Genomic DNA, 19687 nt, shown 5'->3' with positions numbered 1-19687 from the left:
AGGCCAGAGGCCAAACCCTGTCATGTCTGTTGCTCACAATCATGTTCCAAGGGCCTGGGACAGCCACTGGCAAGACTGGATTGACTCAATAAATATGGAGTGACGAGTGAACACTTTTGTCCTTCTCTCCTTCTATTTGCTATTAATGATTTTCATTTCTTTCCTCAAAAAATTGTCGAAATAAAAATGGTTTCAATAAGCAGTAAGTTTATCTAGCATCCTATTTAGGTGAGAAAGCAGTAAGAAATCTAATTAACCAAACAAATAGTACCCGAATGCCCAAATTGTGAGGAATCATTTCCTTATTTAATCCTTCAAAAACCTGTGTGTTACTTACCATGCCTTTAATGTTTTATTATCTCTTTTTTGAATTGATAAAGTGGGACCATCAACTTGGTCCTTTATGGCAAGATTACGTCAATATTTAATTGTTTCCATTATTATTTTTCCTCTTCAGTTTGGAACTAGGGAATTAAAGGTACATTTTAAAAATTATCCACCAGCTTATTGAAATCTGCTTAGGTAAAACTGACCTAAATCTCTCTAAAGAGGGAGATCAAACTTGAACCTGGAAGCCTTTTAGACCCATGAGTAGAATCTCAGGCCAGTTTTCCTTTCTGTTTTTCATGCTTTAATTATTTATATATTTTTTTCTTCTTTTTATGCCTTTTCTAAAGGTATTCACTGCTTCAGGGTCTCATTTTATGCGCATGAAAATAAGCTCTGCAAAGCTCATCGGGGTATGGGCAGTATCATTGCAAAAAAAAAAAATCAACCAAGTTATTACAGATTAGACCTGGTAATTTCAGCCTTTGCCATAATTTGTGTAGGTGGTACCAACTGGCACATGGGTTCCGAATGAAAATAGTAGAAAAATTATTTCTGCTGAAGGTTATGAATCATCATTATACTGCAAAATATTGTTGTACTTTTAGGAAAAATTATAGAACAATATAATCAGTGGCAAACTGTTATATAATTATTTTCTTCTTTAAAAATCTAATGAACACGTTGTACTTTCCCCAGAAATGCTACAGATGGCTGGTACCTGTATGCTGATAGCTCAAATGGAAAATTTGGTGACATAGCTGACATCCTCACTCCTGTTATTGCACGCACGGGACCAAAATGTACCCTGGTATTCTGGGTTCATATGAATGGTGCCACAGTTGGTTCTCTCCAGGTACTGCTTAAACAATTGTATTTTCTGACTTTTCTCTATAAAAACTCGTACTGTATAACTTGGTGTTAAAATATAGTCTGCTGATGAATGAAAACGAACAATTATCAACACTTGTCTAGTTTCAAAATGGTATGATTGAAGAAAAGCTTTAGCAGAATTAGACCTTAATGTCTAATAAGGTACTTTTTTCCCTATTCAATTTATAATTATTGTCTTTATTCTGAGGTTATGGCTTCTGTGTAAAACAGTTTTATACTTGAAATGTTTCATGTAGGTTGCAGTGTCAATGTTCTGAGAATAGCACAATCAAATGAGTTTTACACACTATGGTGATATTTGAATGTGCATTCTTCTTGTTGTCCTTGATGGTAATGGTGCTACATTCTCCAATAGCTTTTTTAAAATGGTTTCTTTGTAAAAAAGAAAAATTTCTTTTAACTGTTTCAAACTTATTGTTGAAATTCTTTCAAACTGTTGCAAGAATCTCACAGACAACTCCAAGATACCCTTTACCCAGAGACCCTATTTTTTGCCTGTTGTCCCAGTAGCATCTTCTTTTATAGGAAAAATTCAGTGCAGGATAACATATTGCACCCAGTTGTTATTTCTTTCTAGTGTGTTTCAAACTGGAACAATTCCTTAATCTTTCCTCCACTTTTATGACCTTGATATTTTAAAAGATTATAATTAAATTATTTTGTAGAATGTCCCTCAGTTTGGATTTGCTCAATGTTAAGCTTTTCTTTCCCCCTGTAAGATCACCAATATTGTGTTCTTTTTTTCTGAAATATCACCACTAGTGTATTCTTTATTTCCTGTAATATCACGCCATATTGTGCACTAACCATTGGTTGGTACATAATGTCTATCAGTCTCAGTACTTTTGCTCCCTTTGTTATCAATAAATATTTTGAGAAGAGACATTTTGAGAGTGTGGAAAATCCTGATCTCAACTCAATATATCCACTAGTTTTTGCTTCCTGTAGTATTTTTTGCTGGAATTAATTTTACTGTGATGATTGCCTCATTGCGATTTTCTAACACTACTATTCTGTCTACATTTGTAGGTTAGTTTTCTATTGCAAAAAAAATCTTTCCTTTTTTGATCCATTTACTGATTTATATCAGTGTGGACTCATGGGTTCCTATTGTGTACGGTTTGTTATCATACATTTCTATTATTATTGTTGGTTCTTAAATTGTCCCAGATTAGGTCATAGCAGACTCTTTAAGCTGACTTCTATGTCTCTTTGACAAGCCTATCATCCTTTAAACATTTCCTTCCTGGGGCTGGCCCCATGGCCGAGTGCTTAACTTCACGCGCTCCGCTGCAGGCGGCCCAGTGTTTCGTCAGTTCGAATCCTGGGCGTGGACATGGCACTGCTCATCAAGCCACGCTGAGGCAGCGTCCCACATGCCACAACTAGAAGGATCCACAACGAAGAATATACAGCTATGTGCCGGGGGGCTTTGGGGAGAAAAGAAAAAATAAAATCTTTTAAAAAAAAAAAATTCCTTCCTCCCTGGCCAAGAAGATGTTCCAGACTCATTTCCATCCCTAGAGTTAACTATTTCTCCAGCGGGTCCTGGTTTCTTCTAGAAGACCAAGTTATACAGGCAAAACAGAGAGAGGTTCTGAGTCTGAATGAAGATCCCTAGATACTGCTTTCCCACACTGGACACACCTTGTATAATGTATAAGATTTGTAAGTAGTATGTACAGACACATACATATTACACCTGCACAAAAGAAGCCAACTCAGTTTTGAAGTATCTCCATTTATACTCAGTTTCATAGCTTAAGTAACGTTTTCCAGGAAGGCATGCCTGAAAAATAAATCCCCAAATTCCAGAATTGTTTACTATAAGCAGTTTTAGAATAGGGATATCTTGCTTAAAACAACCATGGATAAGTGCTCTCCTCCAGTCAAAGACCATTAATTTGTTTACCAAGAAGTCCAGATTTGTCATATTTGCAAGGATATTACACTTGGGCCACCTGCTTTCTTTTTTCCCCAATAAAGAGAGAGAAAGAGACCATAGACCAGTGTTTAATCACTTCTTTTCCAGTAGCTTGATCATAATTTTAATATTAGGTGTTTTTTCCCCATTTTATTACTGTTTTATTCTAGGATTTTCCTGGCCATAATAAATGTTAATTTTTCCAAATAAATTTTAGATAAACATACCTTATTTCAAAAATGCTGTTAGCGTTTTTAATTGGAAATGTATTAAATTTATAGATCAATTTTGAAAGAATTGTCTTCTTTCTTATAGGTGTCACTTCTTACGAAAAACAATTTAAAACTAAACTTGTTTATATATATGTGTGTGTGTGTGTTTAATAATCTAAAAGCATCCGAATAGTCTTATGGGTTGAAGTTAAAATTTATGATTTATTTTACATTGACTTTTTAAAAATGGTTTTAGGCAAAGCAATCAATACAGCTTACTGCAGGTTTTTCATCAGAAAAATAATAATGGTTTACCTGGCATATTTTGTGGTTGATTAATTATTTGAAATATGCTTTCATTATTTTTAATAATAAGATTTTGTATTAGTAGATAAAAAATTATGAAATAGTATTAAAATTTTATAAGTAATTATCAAATAATTAGTATGGTAATACATATGATTCTTATTTTTGTAAATAAAATAAAGCTAAATGTTGTATTAATATAGTGCATGAACACATTTTTCCTTAGTGATTTGTATATAGAGTGGTATTCATACAAAGAAGATCTATTTCCTATTCTTTTTAGTATCCTTCAAAAACAATTTTTTTTATAGATTTTATTTTCTTGACTTTAATATGCTGATTTAACTTAATTTTATAGACCAAGAATTTGGTGATACTTTTGCAAGCCACATATTACTTTTTATATGACTCTAGAAACTAATTCTATAAAAATGGCCATTTGAATTTAGTTTAAAAAAACAGATAATGAAACCATTAAAAGTTACTGTCACTTTCAAAAGAAGAAACCTTCACAGACCCTTTACCTGAATAATTCTTAGGCTGTACGAATTGTATTTTTAAAAGTAATGTTGCAAAATAATTAAATAAACCATCTAAGCAAGTTATTTTAAAAAGTGGAATTGTTCTGCTCTTCACTATTCTCTTCAATTATTCTCTTGATGGCTCATTTTGTATCATTCTAAATGAAGAGCCATGATAATATGCCCCCTGAGACTAATCTGAATTTTCATTTAGAATGAGGATATAGTACTGGCGAGAATTTGTTAGTTTCAAGGCTGCTGGATAGGGAGCTCTTACTGGCACAACATGAGTGGGAACCCATTCATATCACCCATATGTGCTGTTAAAATTGAGTGGGCTCCCATTGTGATGTCACTGCCCCTCACTGAACCCAAGAGGATGAAGAAGCATTCTCAAAAGAGTGTTTTAGTAAGTAATTCTGTGCTTTTCACTCAACTACATGACTATTACTTAATGTATAAACTTCCAAATGTTACTGCTGTCAGATTTTAAAAAGCTATTGTAGCTAGGAGTTCTTAATTAAATCGTGCCCAGATACCTTCAGACTTGACTGACAGATATTCACGCACATATTTAGCACACAGAGCTTGTGAGCTACCCTGGGGACTCAGCGCTCTATAGAAAACAAAGACATCTAATGAAAAATGTCTTAGCTTTTCTCTCAGGGACTTCATGTTGATATTAAAATTTTAAAAATCACTGGGAAAATTCTACGTGTTTAAAATTTTTCAAGACAAAATATTGGAATGCTTCCTACTTGATTTATCTCTACAGGTACTCAGCAAGAAAGACAATGCTACTTCTAAATTGTGGGCTCAAACTGGACAGCAAGGTGCACAGTGGAAAAAAGTAGAAGTGTTTTTAGGCGTTCATTCATTTATACAGGTTTGTAATGCAGGTAGTTGGGGGATGAAGGAGTTTTGTTGATTTTTTTCTTTAATCCTAATTTGTTTCCTTCACTCATAGTCTTCTCGTTCTTCCATTTTCTTTTTGATGTGTTATATGAATGTTTACCACTCCATAGAGCCTTTTCTGTAGGCAATTTACAGTTCTAGAATGTCCTTATTTCTCCCAATTAGACAATCACACTTTTAGGAACGTTTAATTTTAATGACAAACATCCTCCACTCCAATCAGCCTCCTTCATATAAAGAACACCTCCCTCTATTTTACAAATATATTCTTAGAGACTGTAGAGTAAATACATTAATTTATTTCAAATGTGAATAAAAAGATGGACTTTTGAAAGCACATTGTATTGTTGAGCCTTAAGAGATATAGATTTACTTAATTCAAAAATATTTTGGAGGAGGCACAAAATCATGTGATGCTGAATTTGTCTTCGTGTAGATTAAATAATAGGAGAATAAGGCCTGTACATACCTAACAGTTAAAGAAAAGAGCAAGTAGTACATAGATTAAAGCGTTTAAACTGAAAATAATTGTGTGCCAAGATATTTCCTATGGATTTGATTTTTTACAGATTACCAAGAAAACAAGAGCTCCATGGATGTGTGTGTGTGTGTGTGTTTTGTTGGTGGTGGATTTTTGGTTTTTTTTTTTTTTTTTGGTGAAAGGGGGTTTTCTTGGAAGGTGAGGCTTAGCTATTAAGACTTGTTAAGATTTGGATAAGAAGAAAGAAGACTTGTTAAGATACGGATAAGGATAAGGATCCAGAGCCATTTATGTTGGGGAACATCTGGGGGTTTTTTAGTCTTAACTGCATAGGGCCTAATTCCATGAATTTAGAACCCCTTGACTCTAAGTAGAAGATATAATATCTTTGCTAATTATTACATATCCAGTCCTGTGTATATGCAGCAGAAGTAGCCATTCTGCTGTTAATATTCAGTAACTATGTCTATAATCATGTGCTATGTTTGATTGATCAGCCCTTCTCAACTTCAGTAGATGCCCAGGCATAGACACATCTGTATAAAGGCATAGATATGAAATTATCCCCAATCTCTTGAAATGATATGTGTAATAAATCCCATATATTTTATGCTCTTTTTGAAATCCAGTTTTATTATGGGTCATTTGTAGATAATTTAGGAAATTGGTAAGAAATAAACTCAAATAAGATCAATCTGAAGAACTGGATATTAGACAGCAATTTAATGGTCTTGAACAATATGAAATTTATTATAAAAATGATTCTACCTGTTCAACCTCTCAGATCTTTTACCTGAAGCAAGAAGAATCCTCAGTGAGAACACGTAGAAGGTTTTACAGCTGCCAGATATAGGCATCCACTGCAGGCAATGAATTCTTAACTAGTTTTGTGCAAGTAAAATATTTGTATAGTAAAATCATGTTCAAAACAACAATAAAAGGGATTTAAGCCAGAGGAATCAATTATTAATTTATCCTTTCTGAAATTTAATTTTTCACATATTGAAGTTTGAAGAGAAATATACCCATGTTGTTTGGACCTGAAAACTGAATATTAATGGCTTATGAATATTTGATGTTTAGTGTGATTCACTCATTCCTTCAGTGGAAATTTATTAAGCACCTACTATGTGCAGAGCACATTACTATGCACTGGAGATGGAGCCATGAGCCAAGCGTACTGTCAATGATGCTTCCATTTTTAGCCTCAGAGAGATGAGTGCCTCTAACCCTTGAGTAAAGTATAAAACACTTTTAGAAATTATGTGCTGAAGCAGCACTGGGTATTTTTTACAGTTTTATCTGGGAACCTCCAAGTTTAAACAGCATATTTAATTATAATAATTTTTTTAAAAGATTGGCACCTAAGCTAACATCTGTTACCAATCTTTTTTTTTCTCCTCCTTCCCAAAGCCCTACAGTACATAGTTGTGTATTCTAGTTGCAGGTCGTTCTGGTTGTGTTGTGTGGGACGCCACCTCAGCATGGTTAGACGAGGGTTGCCATGACTGCGCCCACAATCCAAACCAGTGAAACCCTGGGCCGCCGAAGCGAAGTGCGTGAACTTAACCACTAGGCCAGGGGGCCGGCCCCTATAATAATTTTTGTAACTAGAGCAATCACATACATAGCACTTACTAAGTGCTAAGTACTATTCTATGAATTTAAAATATTTACTCCTTTAGTTTTCACAATAACTGTATGAGGCACATACTATCATTATCTCTATTTTATAGATTAGAATACAGAAAGACCTAGAAGTTAGGTAACTTGACCTAGTTATGTACTACAAAATGGCAGAAACAGGTGTTAAACACATGCAGGTCATCTATGAGTCCATAATTTAACTGCTATGCTATATTGTTTCCCATATTTTCCAAAATAGTTGACCCTGCTTTTATTCTACTTGAAAAAATATATAATTGCTCTTCAAAAAAAGGTTTAATCACATTCAATATTAAAGTCTATGGAATCTCAACCTCCACTGTTTGAAGCGTTGCAGTATAAGTGATGATTTAATCATTGGGACATAGCAGGCAACTGAGACTGTGTCTATTGGATAGCAGATAAAAAGATTGGTAATAAAACACTCACTGAGTTATCTAGTTTCTTATTTACAGAGCATTGCATCACATATTTAAATGTATTTAGATGTATCCTGATAATAGAGTACCTTTTTCAATTTGTGTATCAATGTTTTTCTTGGGCTCAATTTTGCGTATAAAAAAAGTTGTCATCCTTGTTATTCTTTCTAGTTTCACCTAAATCACTTCCAAGCTCTTTCTATCTTACAGATTTATTTTTCTTTCCTGGCACATCTGCTATGAGGAAAACAATTAATTCCTTTTATGTGAATCTGATATATGAATTTACAGCAAAATTGTATTTTTTTGACAATGTGAGAGGCATGATTTTCAATTATTCTATCCTCTCATCTTAAAAAGAAAACACCTAGGTTTTTACTCAGTAGTATAAAAACATAACACATCGAGGAAAAACAGTAATTCTTTCAAGAAAAATAATTGTTTAGATTTTGTCAAAAAAGGTGTTGGGAAGTTTGAATAATAAATATTCTGCATAAATCACCAAAGTAAATCTGTATTTCTTGGTAACTCATCTCTAATTGTTCTAAATTTACTTTAAAATATTTGAACATTTCTAATGTTAACACACAAATACGTATTTGGCCTGCAGAGAAATTTGATAGAAACACTCTAAATTAGCTTCACTTAGAAATTTGAAACTAAACAATATATGGCTTTTTATGTTCTGTGAAACATTGTTCATTGTTATTCCCATCAGTGGTCGTGTTACAAATTGAAGTTGGAATATCCCAAAACTTTAGTGGCCCCTGTTATTATTTTTCATTGCTTCGAATTCCATGGGAGTCTGTATAACTGGATCTTACTGTCAAACAATGTCACAAGTGAGAATTTTATTCATCACATTCTTTAATCAAAGGCATTTAAAAATCATTTCAATTCCAAAGATGTGGCAAATTTTAAAAACTCATGGTACTGAGGTATTATACCTTTTCACTTTCAAATCGTTGGAGTGGACAGATCTGAGGAGTGGAAAGAATTGCTTGCTTTTTCTTTCTCTTGATGAATTCTGTTACCTGATTGGCCTCCTACTTCCATGTGTGATGAAGCTCTGAGCCGTGAGCAGGTCTTGTTTTGGGTCTGAGAGCTGCAGAGGCAGCAGTGGTGGGTTCGTGACTCCTTCCAGTTTTCTAGACCACATATCCTACAGACCTAGACAAGAGGCAATGGTGTTGCCACTCCCACATTCTTAGGTGTTGAGGATTTGTACGGATCTTAGATAACCCTCAAGCTTTCTGAGTCAGTTTTGTTATGGAGGCGTTTTGTCAATTTCAAGCTTGATGTCCTATATTTTGTGTTTGCCCCAGGTTTTGAATTCTTGATGGACAGCTCAACTGAAATTGCTTTTCTTTTCTTTTTTTTAGATTGTCTTCAGGGCAAAACGCGGTATTAGTTACATGGGAGACGTAGCAGTGGATGATATTTCCTTTCAAGATTGTTCCCCGCTCCTTAGCCCAGACAGAGAGTGTACTGCTCAAGAATTCACGTGTGCTAACAAGCACTGCATTGCAAAGGACAAGCTGTGTGATTTTGTGAATGATTGTGCTGATAATTCAGATGAGTCAACTTTCATTTGCAGTAAGTGGAAATGTTCTGTTTCCTTACTTTGTGCCATGATCTCCACAACCTTACTCTCTTGTATGAATTGCTAAAACATGCAGAGTATGCGTAGCTCAGGAGCAGAGGCAGATAAGGAGATTTAACTATTTAAATACATTCCTTTCTCCCTCTCAATACTTAATTTAGAACTGTAATTCATTTAAAACTAGTTGATGGCTTTGCGTGTGTGTGAAGTAATTGCAGATAAATTGGAAAACAAGTGTCTTCAAAGGCAAACAAAACTGAAACAAATATTTTCCATACGAAAGAAATTTTTGGAAAAAATACAAGCAAAACATTCATCAAAGCCAACTCATGCGAGGTTGACAAGCCTCTGCTTTGATGCAAATCAGAGTTGTCTTTTCTTTGCATAAATTATGAGTTGTGATAAGTTGTTAAAAAAAACAAAAAATCAATGCTCAGATAATGTATAAAATAGACAAAGTGATTTCCTAAAGGAGATACATGTCAGCTATGTAATATTTTTGCAGGAGATCAACTTATAATAAACAGCACCTATTAAAATATCCTTAGCTAAATGGGCCATATGTGCTCATTTGGGCAAGTCTGTAAAACTGTGCAACACAGTCCAATTGTTGCCTCATTTCATTGGAAATGAGGTGAATACAACTTGTCAAAATGACAGTTGACAAATTATTCCGTTATTACTAGTAATAATTTCTGAGCTAGATTATTACAGTTTGATCTTTTTCTCGCCTCTTGGAACCAAATGTGGAATATCAAGAGGAACTTCAGTATAATAAGAGCTCACATTTAGACAGAACTTTTAACTTCCAATGCCCTTTTATCTGCTAATCTCCACTTGATCTTTCCAGAAACCCCGAGGGGTAAGTGGGACAGATGTTATTAGTGCATTCCCCGATGAAGCTACCAACAGGAGTAGCTAAGAGTTTGTCAAAGTTCAAATGAAATTTTTCTGTACTTAAAGTATCAATTTATTTCTGGCTAAATTTTCCTTGAATTCTTTGTATTTAGGTTCTAACACTGTGAATATTTCTAGGAATCCTCTATCTGTGTTTGGAAAAGGATGCTGATATACTAAGAGGATCAGAAATGTATTAAAACTTACTGCCTTGGTAGTTCTTTTGTATGGAAAATAAAGGCAAAAGTAATCATAAGCCTTTGGAGGGAAAGTTGTACCAGAAGGTGCATCTTTGTGAACTGATGGCCAAATCATTTTGAGTTTTGAGTAGGCTTACTTATTTCAGTAAGACTGGCGCAGAAGGCTGAATTAGTTCCAGAAATTACATGGGAAGAAGAAAACTTTTTTAGCTCCTTAACAAATAAACAAACAAAAAGTTAGAATAAACCCTAAAAGTAACCCATATTTTGATATTCGTTCTCATTACCTGGACGTGATTTCTTTTTATATAACATTGCTTATTTTTATTATGTATTTTTAAAAATTCAACAGTCTTCCCATGCTGCTGGTCTTAAATGTTATATTTTAATTGTAGAATGGCTAGAAACTGCTATATGAATTATGAATGGTATTATTATCCTTTGTGAACTTTGATGCTCTAATTAGACCCAGAAAAATAGAAAGAAAACATTTTTAAAAATCACCATGGCAACTGATTTCAGAAGTTTGGCTGAAAACCAACTGAGAATTAGGCTAAAGTTCTACCGTCTTCGGGTTTTTTGTTTTTTGGGTTTTTCTTTTTTTGAGAATTCCAAGTAAAAACATGTATTACGGCTCTAAGAAAACTTCTGAAATATCATTAGGTAGAAATAGGCCACCTAGGAATAGCAGAAAGAATGAAAAATTTCAACTCTTTAAAGGCATAGACTATTTCTAATGGAGGAGAACAAAATAATCTTTATAAAACAGAAGTATGGTCTACTTTACTTTTCTGTAGATCAATATAGACTTTTAAAGCACAGTCTGGCAGAAAAATTTAAATGTTATTCTTTGTTTTATAATGTAAATACATGCCTAAAATGCAGGATATAGTCAAAGAAAATGATTTGTGTATCTGAGAACTCTAAAATTTTATTTGAACGTAACTTTGCCATGGATATACAGGCTCCTTTGGAAAACAACCATATATTTTGTTTCCCTATATATTCTAATTGGCATGGTCATTGTTGATACGCAAGAGTATCTCAGGAATACTCAAAATAACTTAATTCTGCCCTGTGATTAGTAAGGATGCAGGATATTTGATTAACATAATTATTAAGTAATCTGAACCTAATGGGCAAATCAAAATGATCTGGCAATCAGTTCACAAAAATGCACCTTCTGGTACAACCTTCCCTCCAAAGGCTTATGATTACTTTTGCCTTTATTTACCAATTGCAGCTATCTATTCTTTTCAAGCACAACAGAACATTTACCAAAAAAAGAGAGAAATTATATTATTAAACATTAAGCAAATTTCAATAATTTTAAATGCATTAAAGTGACATAGATTATGTCTTTTGAATTAGCCTGGAAAGCAATTATAAAACAAAAACTAAAAGATCTTTATGCGGGGCCAGCCCTGTGGCCGAGTGGTTGGGTTCACGCGCTCTGCTCTGGTGGCCCAGGACCACGGTTTCGCCAGTTTGGATCGTGGGCACAGACCTAGCACTGCTCATCAAGCCATGCTGAGGTGGCCTCCCACATTGTCCCAACTAGAAGGACCCACAACTAAAATATGCAACTATGTCCTGGGAGGCTTTGGGGAGAAGAAGGAAAGATAAAAAGTAAAAACTAAATAAAATCTTTAAAAAAAATCTTTATGGCCTGGGAGAAAGACACTTTTAACAACAGCTGCCCACCCCCCCCAAAAAATCATAAGGTAATTAGGAAATGTTTTCAATAACTAAAAATAAAAAAATTCATTAAAAAACTATGGGATTTGGCTAAGCTAGTACTTAGGGTAAAAGTTATAGACTTAAATCCTTATATTAAAAACTAATTAGCTAATAGTGAAAATTAATGAAATAGAACACAAATGTAAGATAGGATTTGAAAAGACTGAGAAAATTCTCAAAAACCTGTCAAGAATTATCAAGCAAAATAGAGAATACGGAAATAGTAAATTGGTTGAACACATATTTATCGAGCAGTTATGTGTCAAGCAGTGTTTAAGATACCTAGTATAAATCACATAAAAGAAACAGACAAAAATCCTATTCCTCCTACTCTTGAGTTAAACAGAAAATATTCTCACTTGCTCTTTACACTCACATACAGACACACACACACACATATTTGTAGGAAATGGCATGGTTGGTTAAAAGATGTTAAGTGCTATGAAAACAGAATTAACTAAGGGAGATCATAAATAGAAGGAGGGCAAATTGAAATATTAAGGAGCGTGATAGGGGTAGGCCTAGATGAAAGATATTTAACCAAATTTTTTAAGGCTCTCTGGGAATATCTATCTATTTATTTATCTGTCTATCTATTTATTTACCTATCTACCTATCCATCCATCCATCCATGCCATGCCATCCTAGCGCAAGCAAAGTGGAATCTCATTGTGGTTTTGATTTGCCTTTCCCTAATGACTAATGATGTTCAGCTTCTTTTTTTGTGCTTCTTGGACATTGGTGTTTCTTCTTTGGAGAAATATCGATTGAAGTCCTTTGCCCATCTCTTTATAGGATTGTTTGCTTTTTGTTGTTGTTGACTTGTAGGAGTTATTTAAATCTTCTCTCTCTATATATAAATATCTATATATTATGTACATCTATAATCTATATATAAATATAAATTATATAAATGTATTTCTATATATAAATGTATGTCTATAAATATATAGATATATTTGTATCTATATCTATATATTTATAATCTGTATATCTCTCTATATAAATCTAATATATATCTATATATAAACCCTTATCAAATATATGATTTGCAATTATTTTTCTCATTCTGTAGGTTGCCTTTTTTATTTTTAACAGACTTTGTTTTTAAGAGCAGTTTTAGGTTCATAGCAAAACTGAACTCCCATACACGTGCAGCCTCCCCCATTATCAGTGTCACCCACCAGAGTGATGGGTTTGTTACAGTCAGTGAACCTACATTGAGACATCATTATTACCCACATTGATAGTTTACATTAGGGTTCCCTCTTGGTGAGAGAACATTCGACAAGCAATAAACCACACTCTTATACTCAACTACTTAATATCACCTTACTAAAGTCATTACAAATATTTTTAAATATGTTTTTTTCTTACTGAGTGAAATGGTCGTCACAATAACATTTTTTATGTCATATCTGTGCAATTATTAGTGCCGAAAAATTATCTAAACTTGTCTATTCAAATCTTGGTCCATGGACAAACAGGTTTTTTTAATTAGGATTCAGGACCTACCCAAGACTTATAGAATCATAAAGTGCATTGTCACAAGACCCTCAAGCAATTCATATGTGCTTGAAAAGTTGATCAGCACTAATCTAAACAATACAAAATTTTGAAAAAGTTTTCTGGTGAGAAGGGAGAGCTATTATTTTATTCTTTATTTCCTTATTGACATATACAAATATATCAGAATTTTAATCATTGGCAATAATCAGTGTTTTAAATTCTTACAGAATAAATTTATGTACAGAATAACTTTATATAATGGGATTTATTTACAAAATAAATCATTCTGTGTATTTTTCAATATGAATTTAATTGATTCAATTACGTTCAAGTCAAAGTTTAATGGATATATGTATATTTGATTGCCTGATATAATTTATTGGAGATTTTAAGAAATTTTTAAAAATGAATGTTCAGTCAGCAAATGTTTCTTGAGCACCTATTATATGCCAGGCTTTGTTCTAGTTACTGGGATAATGCAGTGATGTATACAGACCAATTTCCTGCTCTCATGGGGCTTCTGTTCTGGTTACTGGTGGTGGACAGGGACCCAAACATAAAACAAAAATAAATAAACTGACACAGTATATTTCATAATGATAATTAAGACAGGGAAAGTGGGAAAGAAAATGCTTGGAGTAGTGGTTAGAGTATTAAATAGTGCCATCAGAGAATTTCTCATTGAAAAATTGACATTTGAATAAGGAATGAAAAATAATAATGCATCAAATATCTAGTATATTTGACTAAATTTTAAAAACTCCATAAAGCAATATTAAAACAGTCAGCAATAATTAAAACACAGTTCTTTCTATATTATCACCAGGTCACTAACAATGTCCTTTGGTTTCTATAAACGCATAAGTATAATTTCCCTACATAGTTATTCTTCATGCCTTTTTTTTTTTGAGGAAGATTAGCCTTGAGCTAACATCTGCCACCAAACCTCCTCTTTTTTGCTAAGGAAGACTGGCCCTGAGCTAACATCCATGCCCCTCTTCCTCTACTTTATATGTGGGACACCTGCCACAGCCTGGCCTGACAAGTGATGCTTGGGTCTGCACCAGGATCCAAACCGGGGAACCCCAGGCAGCTGAAGCAGAACATGTGAGCTTAACTGCTGTGCCACTGGGGCTGGCACCCTTCAAGACTTTTTTATGTCTTTTTTTGAGTTGACTTTACATCCTGATTGTCCTCTCTCATTTGTTATAGCAGAATTCTCTCATTTTCAAGTAAACAGATGAATTTTGAGGGAGAGGGGCTATGGTATGATGCTATGATATATGTGTTGCTTTTTAGTCACAAGATTATTATATATATATTACCTGTTGACCATATCCAACTCAATGCTCCATCTGAAACTCTTTAGTATATCAGAATTTGGGCTCAGTTGAGGCAACAATGAATTTAGAGGGTAGAGTAGAGTGTCCCTGTGGGAGGGCCACATGCCCTAGCATCCATCATCCTGGCCACTGAGAACCAATGACCTAGACAAATTGCTTCATTCTTAGTCAATAATCATATAAAATCTAACCAAACATCTTGTAGTTAACTCTTGCGTACCTGTCATTTCTTTTTCATTTATTTATTTGGTAAATGTGGGGCAGTTTCAGTATAAGTGGCACTGGAGCAAAAAACAAAGAAAAACAGGATATTACTTGAATAATTGCGGAGCTCCTAGTCTAGAAAAAGAGATAAGTACACAAACATTCACATTGCGAAGGAGAGTGAGAATAACTGCAAAGCACTTTTGGACAGGTGAGAGGGAGATCATTTAGTCATATCCAAATCCGAATCCCGACATGCGCTTTCATAAAAGTAATACATCACCTTGAAAACAACTAGTGTGTTTTCAGAGACTTTATTAATCATGGACTGTGAATAGCTTTTGTTTTCTTTAGGAGATTGTGTTAGAAAGTAGGTCAGGTATCATAATGTTAATAAACCAGGCTTTCCGTGAAGGATCAGCCGTCCTAAGCTTCAGGAATTCAATATTGCAGGACATAGCTGAGTGACAGGCTCAGAAAGCTTTCACTGAGTTTCCAAAATTGTCATTCTCAGTCCTTGCTCTCACTATCTCAGTGTTTTAAGTGATATATGTTAGGATAATATTTTCCAAATTATGAAATCAGGTAGTTATCAGAGGAGAAAAAATTACATGTGAGCGGCTTCTCTGGATCAATTTGTGAATTTTCCAAAAGTTTGTATTGTAAATAGGATTTTTCCAAATCCCCCCCAAAACCCCTTTTGTATGGAAAAAATATACTTTTTAGAGGAATTGTTCTATAAAGCAGTTTGGTAAGTGTTGTTTACATAATTTATTATTGTTACTTTGTGGAATAAGGAAATGCAAAGAAAATCACTATCACAAATTCCTAATGATGTCAACAAGTAATAATTGGCAAATGACGTTAATTTTGTCAACTTTGAATTCTGACATAAAATAGATCTGTAAGAAGTTACAAAGATAGTACAGAGAAATCTTGTGTACTCTGCATGCACTTTCCCTCAGTGGTTACATCTTACGTAACTATTATATGCCAGTATAATATCAAAATCAGAAAACTGACATTGGTTCAATATATGTGTATAGTTCAATGATATTTTATTACATGTATAAATTCTTGTAATCGTCACTTCAATCAACATAGGCCATCTCCAAAAGATCTCCCTTGAGCCACTCCTTTAGTTACATTTATTCCCACCAGCCCTTACTTTGAGAAATTACTATTTTGTTCTCTATCTCTATAGTTGTCATTTTGAGAAAGTTTTATGAGTGGAAAAAATGCGGTATGTGACCTTTTGAGACTTTTTTTCAATCAGCCTCCTCCCCTTGATATCCATCAAGATGTTGTGCGTTAATCATTTGTTCCTTTTTATTGCTGAATCATGTTCTATAGTATGGATGTAACATACCTTGGTACTATTTTCTAGAATGGCTGTGCCATTGTACGTTGCCACCAACAATGTATGAGAGATCCCGTTTCTCCACATCCTTGTGAGCATTTGGTATTGTAACTATTTTTTTGTTTTTGCTCTTCTTGTAGGTGTGGAGTATTATCTCATCGTCTTAATTTGCATTTCCCTGATAGCTAGTGACGTTGAACGTCTCATGTATTTCTTTGCCATCTGTTCTTCCTCATTGGTGAAAGGTTTCTTCATGTCTTTTGTCCAGTTTTTAATGAGATTTTTTTAACTGTTGAGTTTTAAGAGTTCTTTGTATATTATGGATATAAATCCTTTGACAGATATCTGAGTGGCAAATATTTTCTCCCAGGCTTTAGATTGTCTTTTCATTCTCTTAACAGGGAAAGAGCAAGTATTTTTGATTTTGATGAAGTCCAATTTATTGATCTTTCCTTGTAGAGATCATACTTTTAAGATCACATCTAAGACCACTTCACCACGTCCTAGGTCTCAGAATTTCTTCGATTTTTTAACATATAAAAGTTGTATAGTATTATATTTTACATTTAAATCTATGATCTATTTTGTTAATTTTTGTATAATATGTGAGGTTTAGGCCCAGATTTCTTTTTTCCTATAGCTATCCAATGTCACTAGTGCTGTCAACAAGACTATCCTCCCTTTATTTAACTGCTTTTGCTCCTTTGTCAAAAATTAGTTGGTTGTATTTGTGTGAAGCTATTTTTGTGTTCTCTATTGCATTATATTGATCCAAGTGTCTGTTCCTCCACCATTACCATACAGTCTGGATAACTAAAGCTGTATAATACATCTTGAAATTGAATAGGGTGGTTCCTTCTAATTTATACTTTTTCAACATTTTTTTAATTATTCCAGTTCCTTTGACTTTCCATATAAATTTTAGAAAAATTATGTCTATATCTATAAAAAAATTCATGTAATTTTGATAAGGATTTCATTAAATATGTATATCATCTATTTAGGAGAAGTAACATCTTTAATATGTTGAGTCTTGCAATCCATGGATACAGTATCTCTCCAATATTTAGATTTTCTTTGATTTCTTTCATCAGTGTTTTTTAGACTTCAGCATACAAGTCCTGTACATATTTTATAAGATTTATGCCTAAGTATTTCATTGTTTGAGGGATTGTGAATGGTATTATATTTAAAATTTTTGTTTCTACATGTTCATTTCTGGAATATATAAATTAATTTTGTATGTGGTTCTTGTGTCCTGAGAATTTGCTGACTCATCTGTTAGTTCTCAGAGTTTAATAATGTATTTCTTAGATTTTCTCTGTAGACAATCATGTCATCTGAAAGTTGAGACGATTTTAAGTCTTCTTTTCCGATTTGTATGCGTTAAAGATTTGATAGAAATCTCCAGTGAGACCCTCTGAGCCTGGAGATTTCTTTTTCAGGAATTTTTAAGTTATGAGTTCCATTTCAGTAATAGTTATAGAGCTGCTCAAATTATTTTGGATTTGGTAAGTTTGTACTTTGCAAGGAATAGATCCATTTCATCTAAGTTGTCGAATTTATACAAGTAGAGTTGTTCATAGTATTCTCATGTCCTTCTTTGGACGTCCACAGGATCTATGATAGCCCCTGTTTTATTGCTGCTATAGGTAATTAATGTCTTCTCTCTCTTTTCTTTAACATTCATTTTTTTATTGAAAATACCAATTAATTAAATAAAGAATAAAAATTGAGAAATAATAGTTATAGCTTCTCTTTTATAAATATAAACAACTTGTAAAAATATGATGTAAAATTGAAGTAATTGGATTATATAATCAAAGCATCATAGAGTTGGAGAAGATAATTGAAGTTAGCCGAGCTCTTTGAAATAGGGATCCAACACTAAGACTTCTGTGAGGGACTCACTTTTAGTCAATGACAACTAATCATAAAATTTTGATCTCCAGTCTGGCACTTTTCACATTCTGTTAAAATGTGAGAGAACTCCACCAAGACACGTTTATTGATGAATCAGCCCCAAATCTACTAACTTGCTATTGAATGAATTGATAAAGGGACCACCAACCAGTAAAGGAATCTTTTCTACAACTTCCCTGACCTGGTAGACAGTGGAGGTGGGAAGGGAGAAGCTCCTTATTCCTGCTTGAACACTTTCACAATAGAAAATATACTGTCTTACTTAAAAAGCCTTTTCAGCTGTCAGGCACCCTTGATGTGAACATGCTTTTCCTAATATTGAATCAATGTTTCCATATTTGCCCAGTATGGATTTTTGATGATATTTCTTACTACTTGTACTTCTTCATGATAATAAAACTTTAAGTATTCAAAACAGGTACCATTGATTCTGCATATCTTTTCCCCTTTCTCCTGTTTGTGGTCGTGCTGTCAGTATAAATATTTTTGAATCTTCTAATATCATGGTTCCAGGTCCCTATTAATACCTCTCTTCTTCTTACTGGATGGTTTCAATTTTCTGATTTTCCGTTAAGCCTGGGAATAAAATGTTTAGAAAATACCACAGTACTCTAATTATGATTAGACCTTCATAATATTCAGTGTTTTGGTTTTTTGCCTCCCATAATAGATTTGTTTGGCCTAAGAATTTTAGTAGTTTTGTTTTTGTTCTTTTACTTAGTCTTGTGTTGGCCCTGTCTATGAAGAATGAATAGGGAGTTCATTGAATAAAGAATAGGCAAAGAAGGTTCCAGATGGTAGGAATTATAAAGATGGTATCAAAGACCCAGAGGGAAGAGGAATCATGGTGAGTTTGTGGGACAGAAAGCTTAGCATGTCTGAAGCATTTGCTTTGAGAGTGGGGAGTAGCTAGAAATGAGTCCAGAGAGGTAGGCAGGGGTAATCTGGTGCCCATGTTAAGAAATGTGTGCTTTAACTGGGAGTAACAGAGAACGTTTTTAGGATTTTAAATAGAAGAGTAATATAATCAGATTTGGATTTTAGAAAAATCACTCTGCACTGTAGATGAGAGCAATTTTGGGGGCAGGGGCATCAGTTAGGAGGCTATTTCAGTATTCCACTCAGGAGAAAATGGTGTCAAGTGCATTCAGTGAAGATGGAAAGAAGTGAATAAATATTTGGAAGAAAACATCTGCAGATTCAATGATTAATTAACTGTTTTTAGGTTAGACAAGTGAATAACT

The 19687-nt window shown here is 33.7% G+C and overlaps 1 protein-coding gene across 1 annotated transcript in view; it reads left to right on the top strand.

The window, feature by feature from the left end:
* MALRD1 (MAM and LDL receptor class A domain containing 1) overlaps positions 1–19687 on the top strand; it is a 650667-nt gene that overhangs the window by 252882 nt on the left and 378098 nt on the right. The window contains exons 23-25 of the mRNA XM_070500958.1: positions 1027–1183; positions 4960–5070; positions 9047–9260. Of these exons, the coding sequence (XP_070357059.1) occupies positions 1027–1183; positions 4960–5070; positions 9047–9260 (482 nt within the window). The remainder of the gene's footprint in view (positions 1–1026; positions 1184–4959; positions 5071–9046; positions 9261–19687) is intronic.

This window comes from Equus asinus, chromosome 29 (assembly GCF_041296235.1).
Source record: "Equus asinus isolate D_3611 breed Donkey chromosome 29, EquAss-T2T_v2, whole genome shotgun sequence".
Taxonomy (NCBI): domain Eukaryota; kingdom Metazoa; phylum Chordata; class Mammalia; order Perissodactyla; family Equidae; genus Equus; species Equus asinus.
The sequence above is the reverse complement of the archived record's forward strand: the minus strand, read 5'-3'. Positions and strand labels throughout refer to the sequence as shown.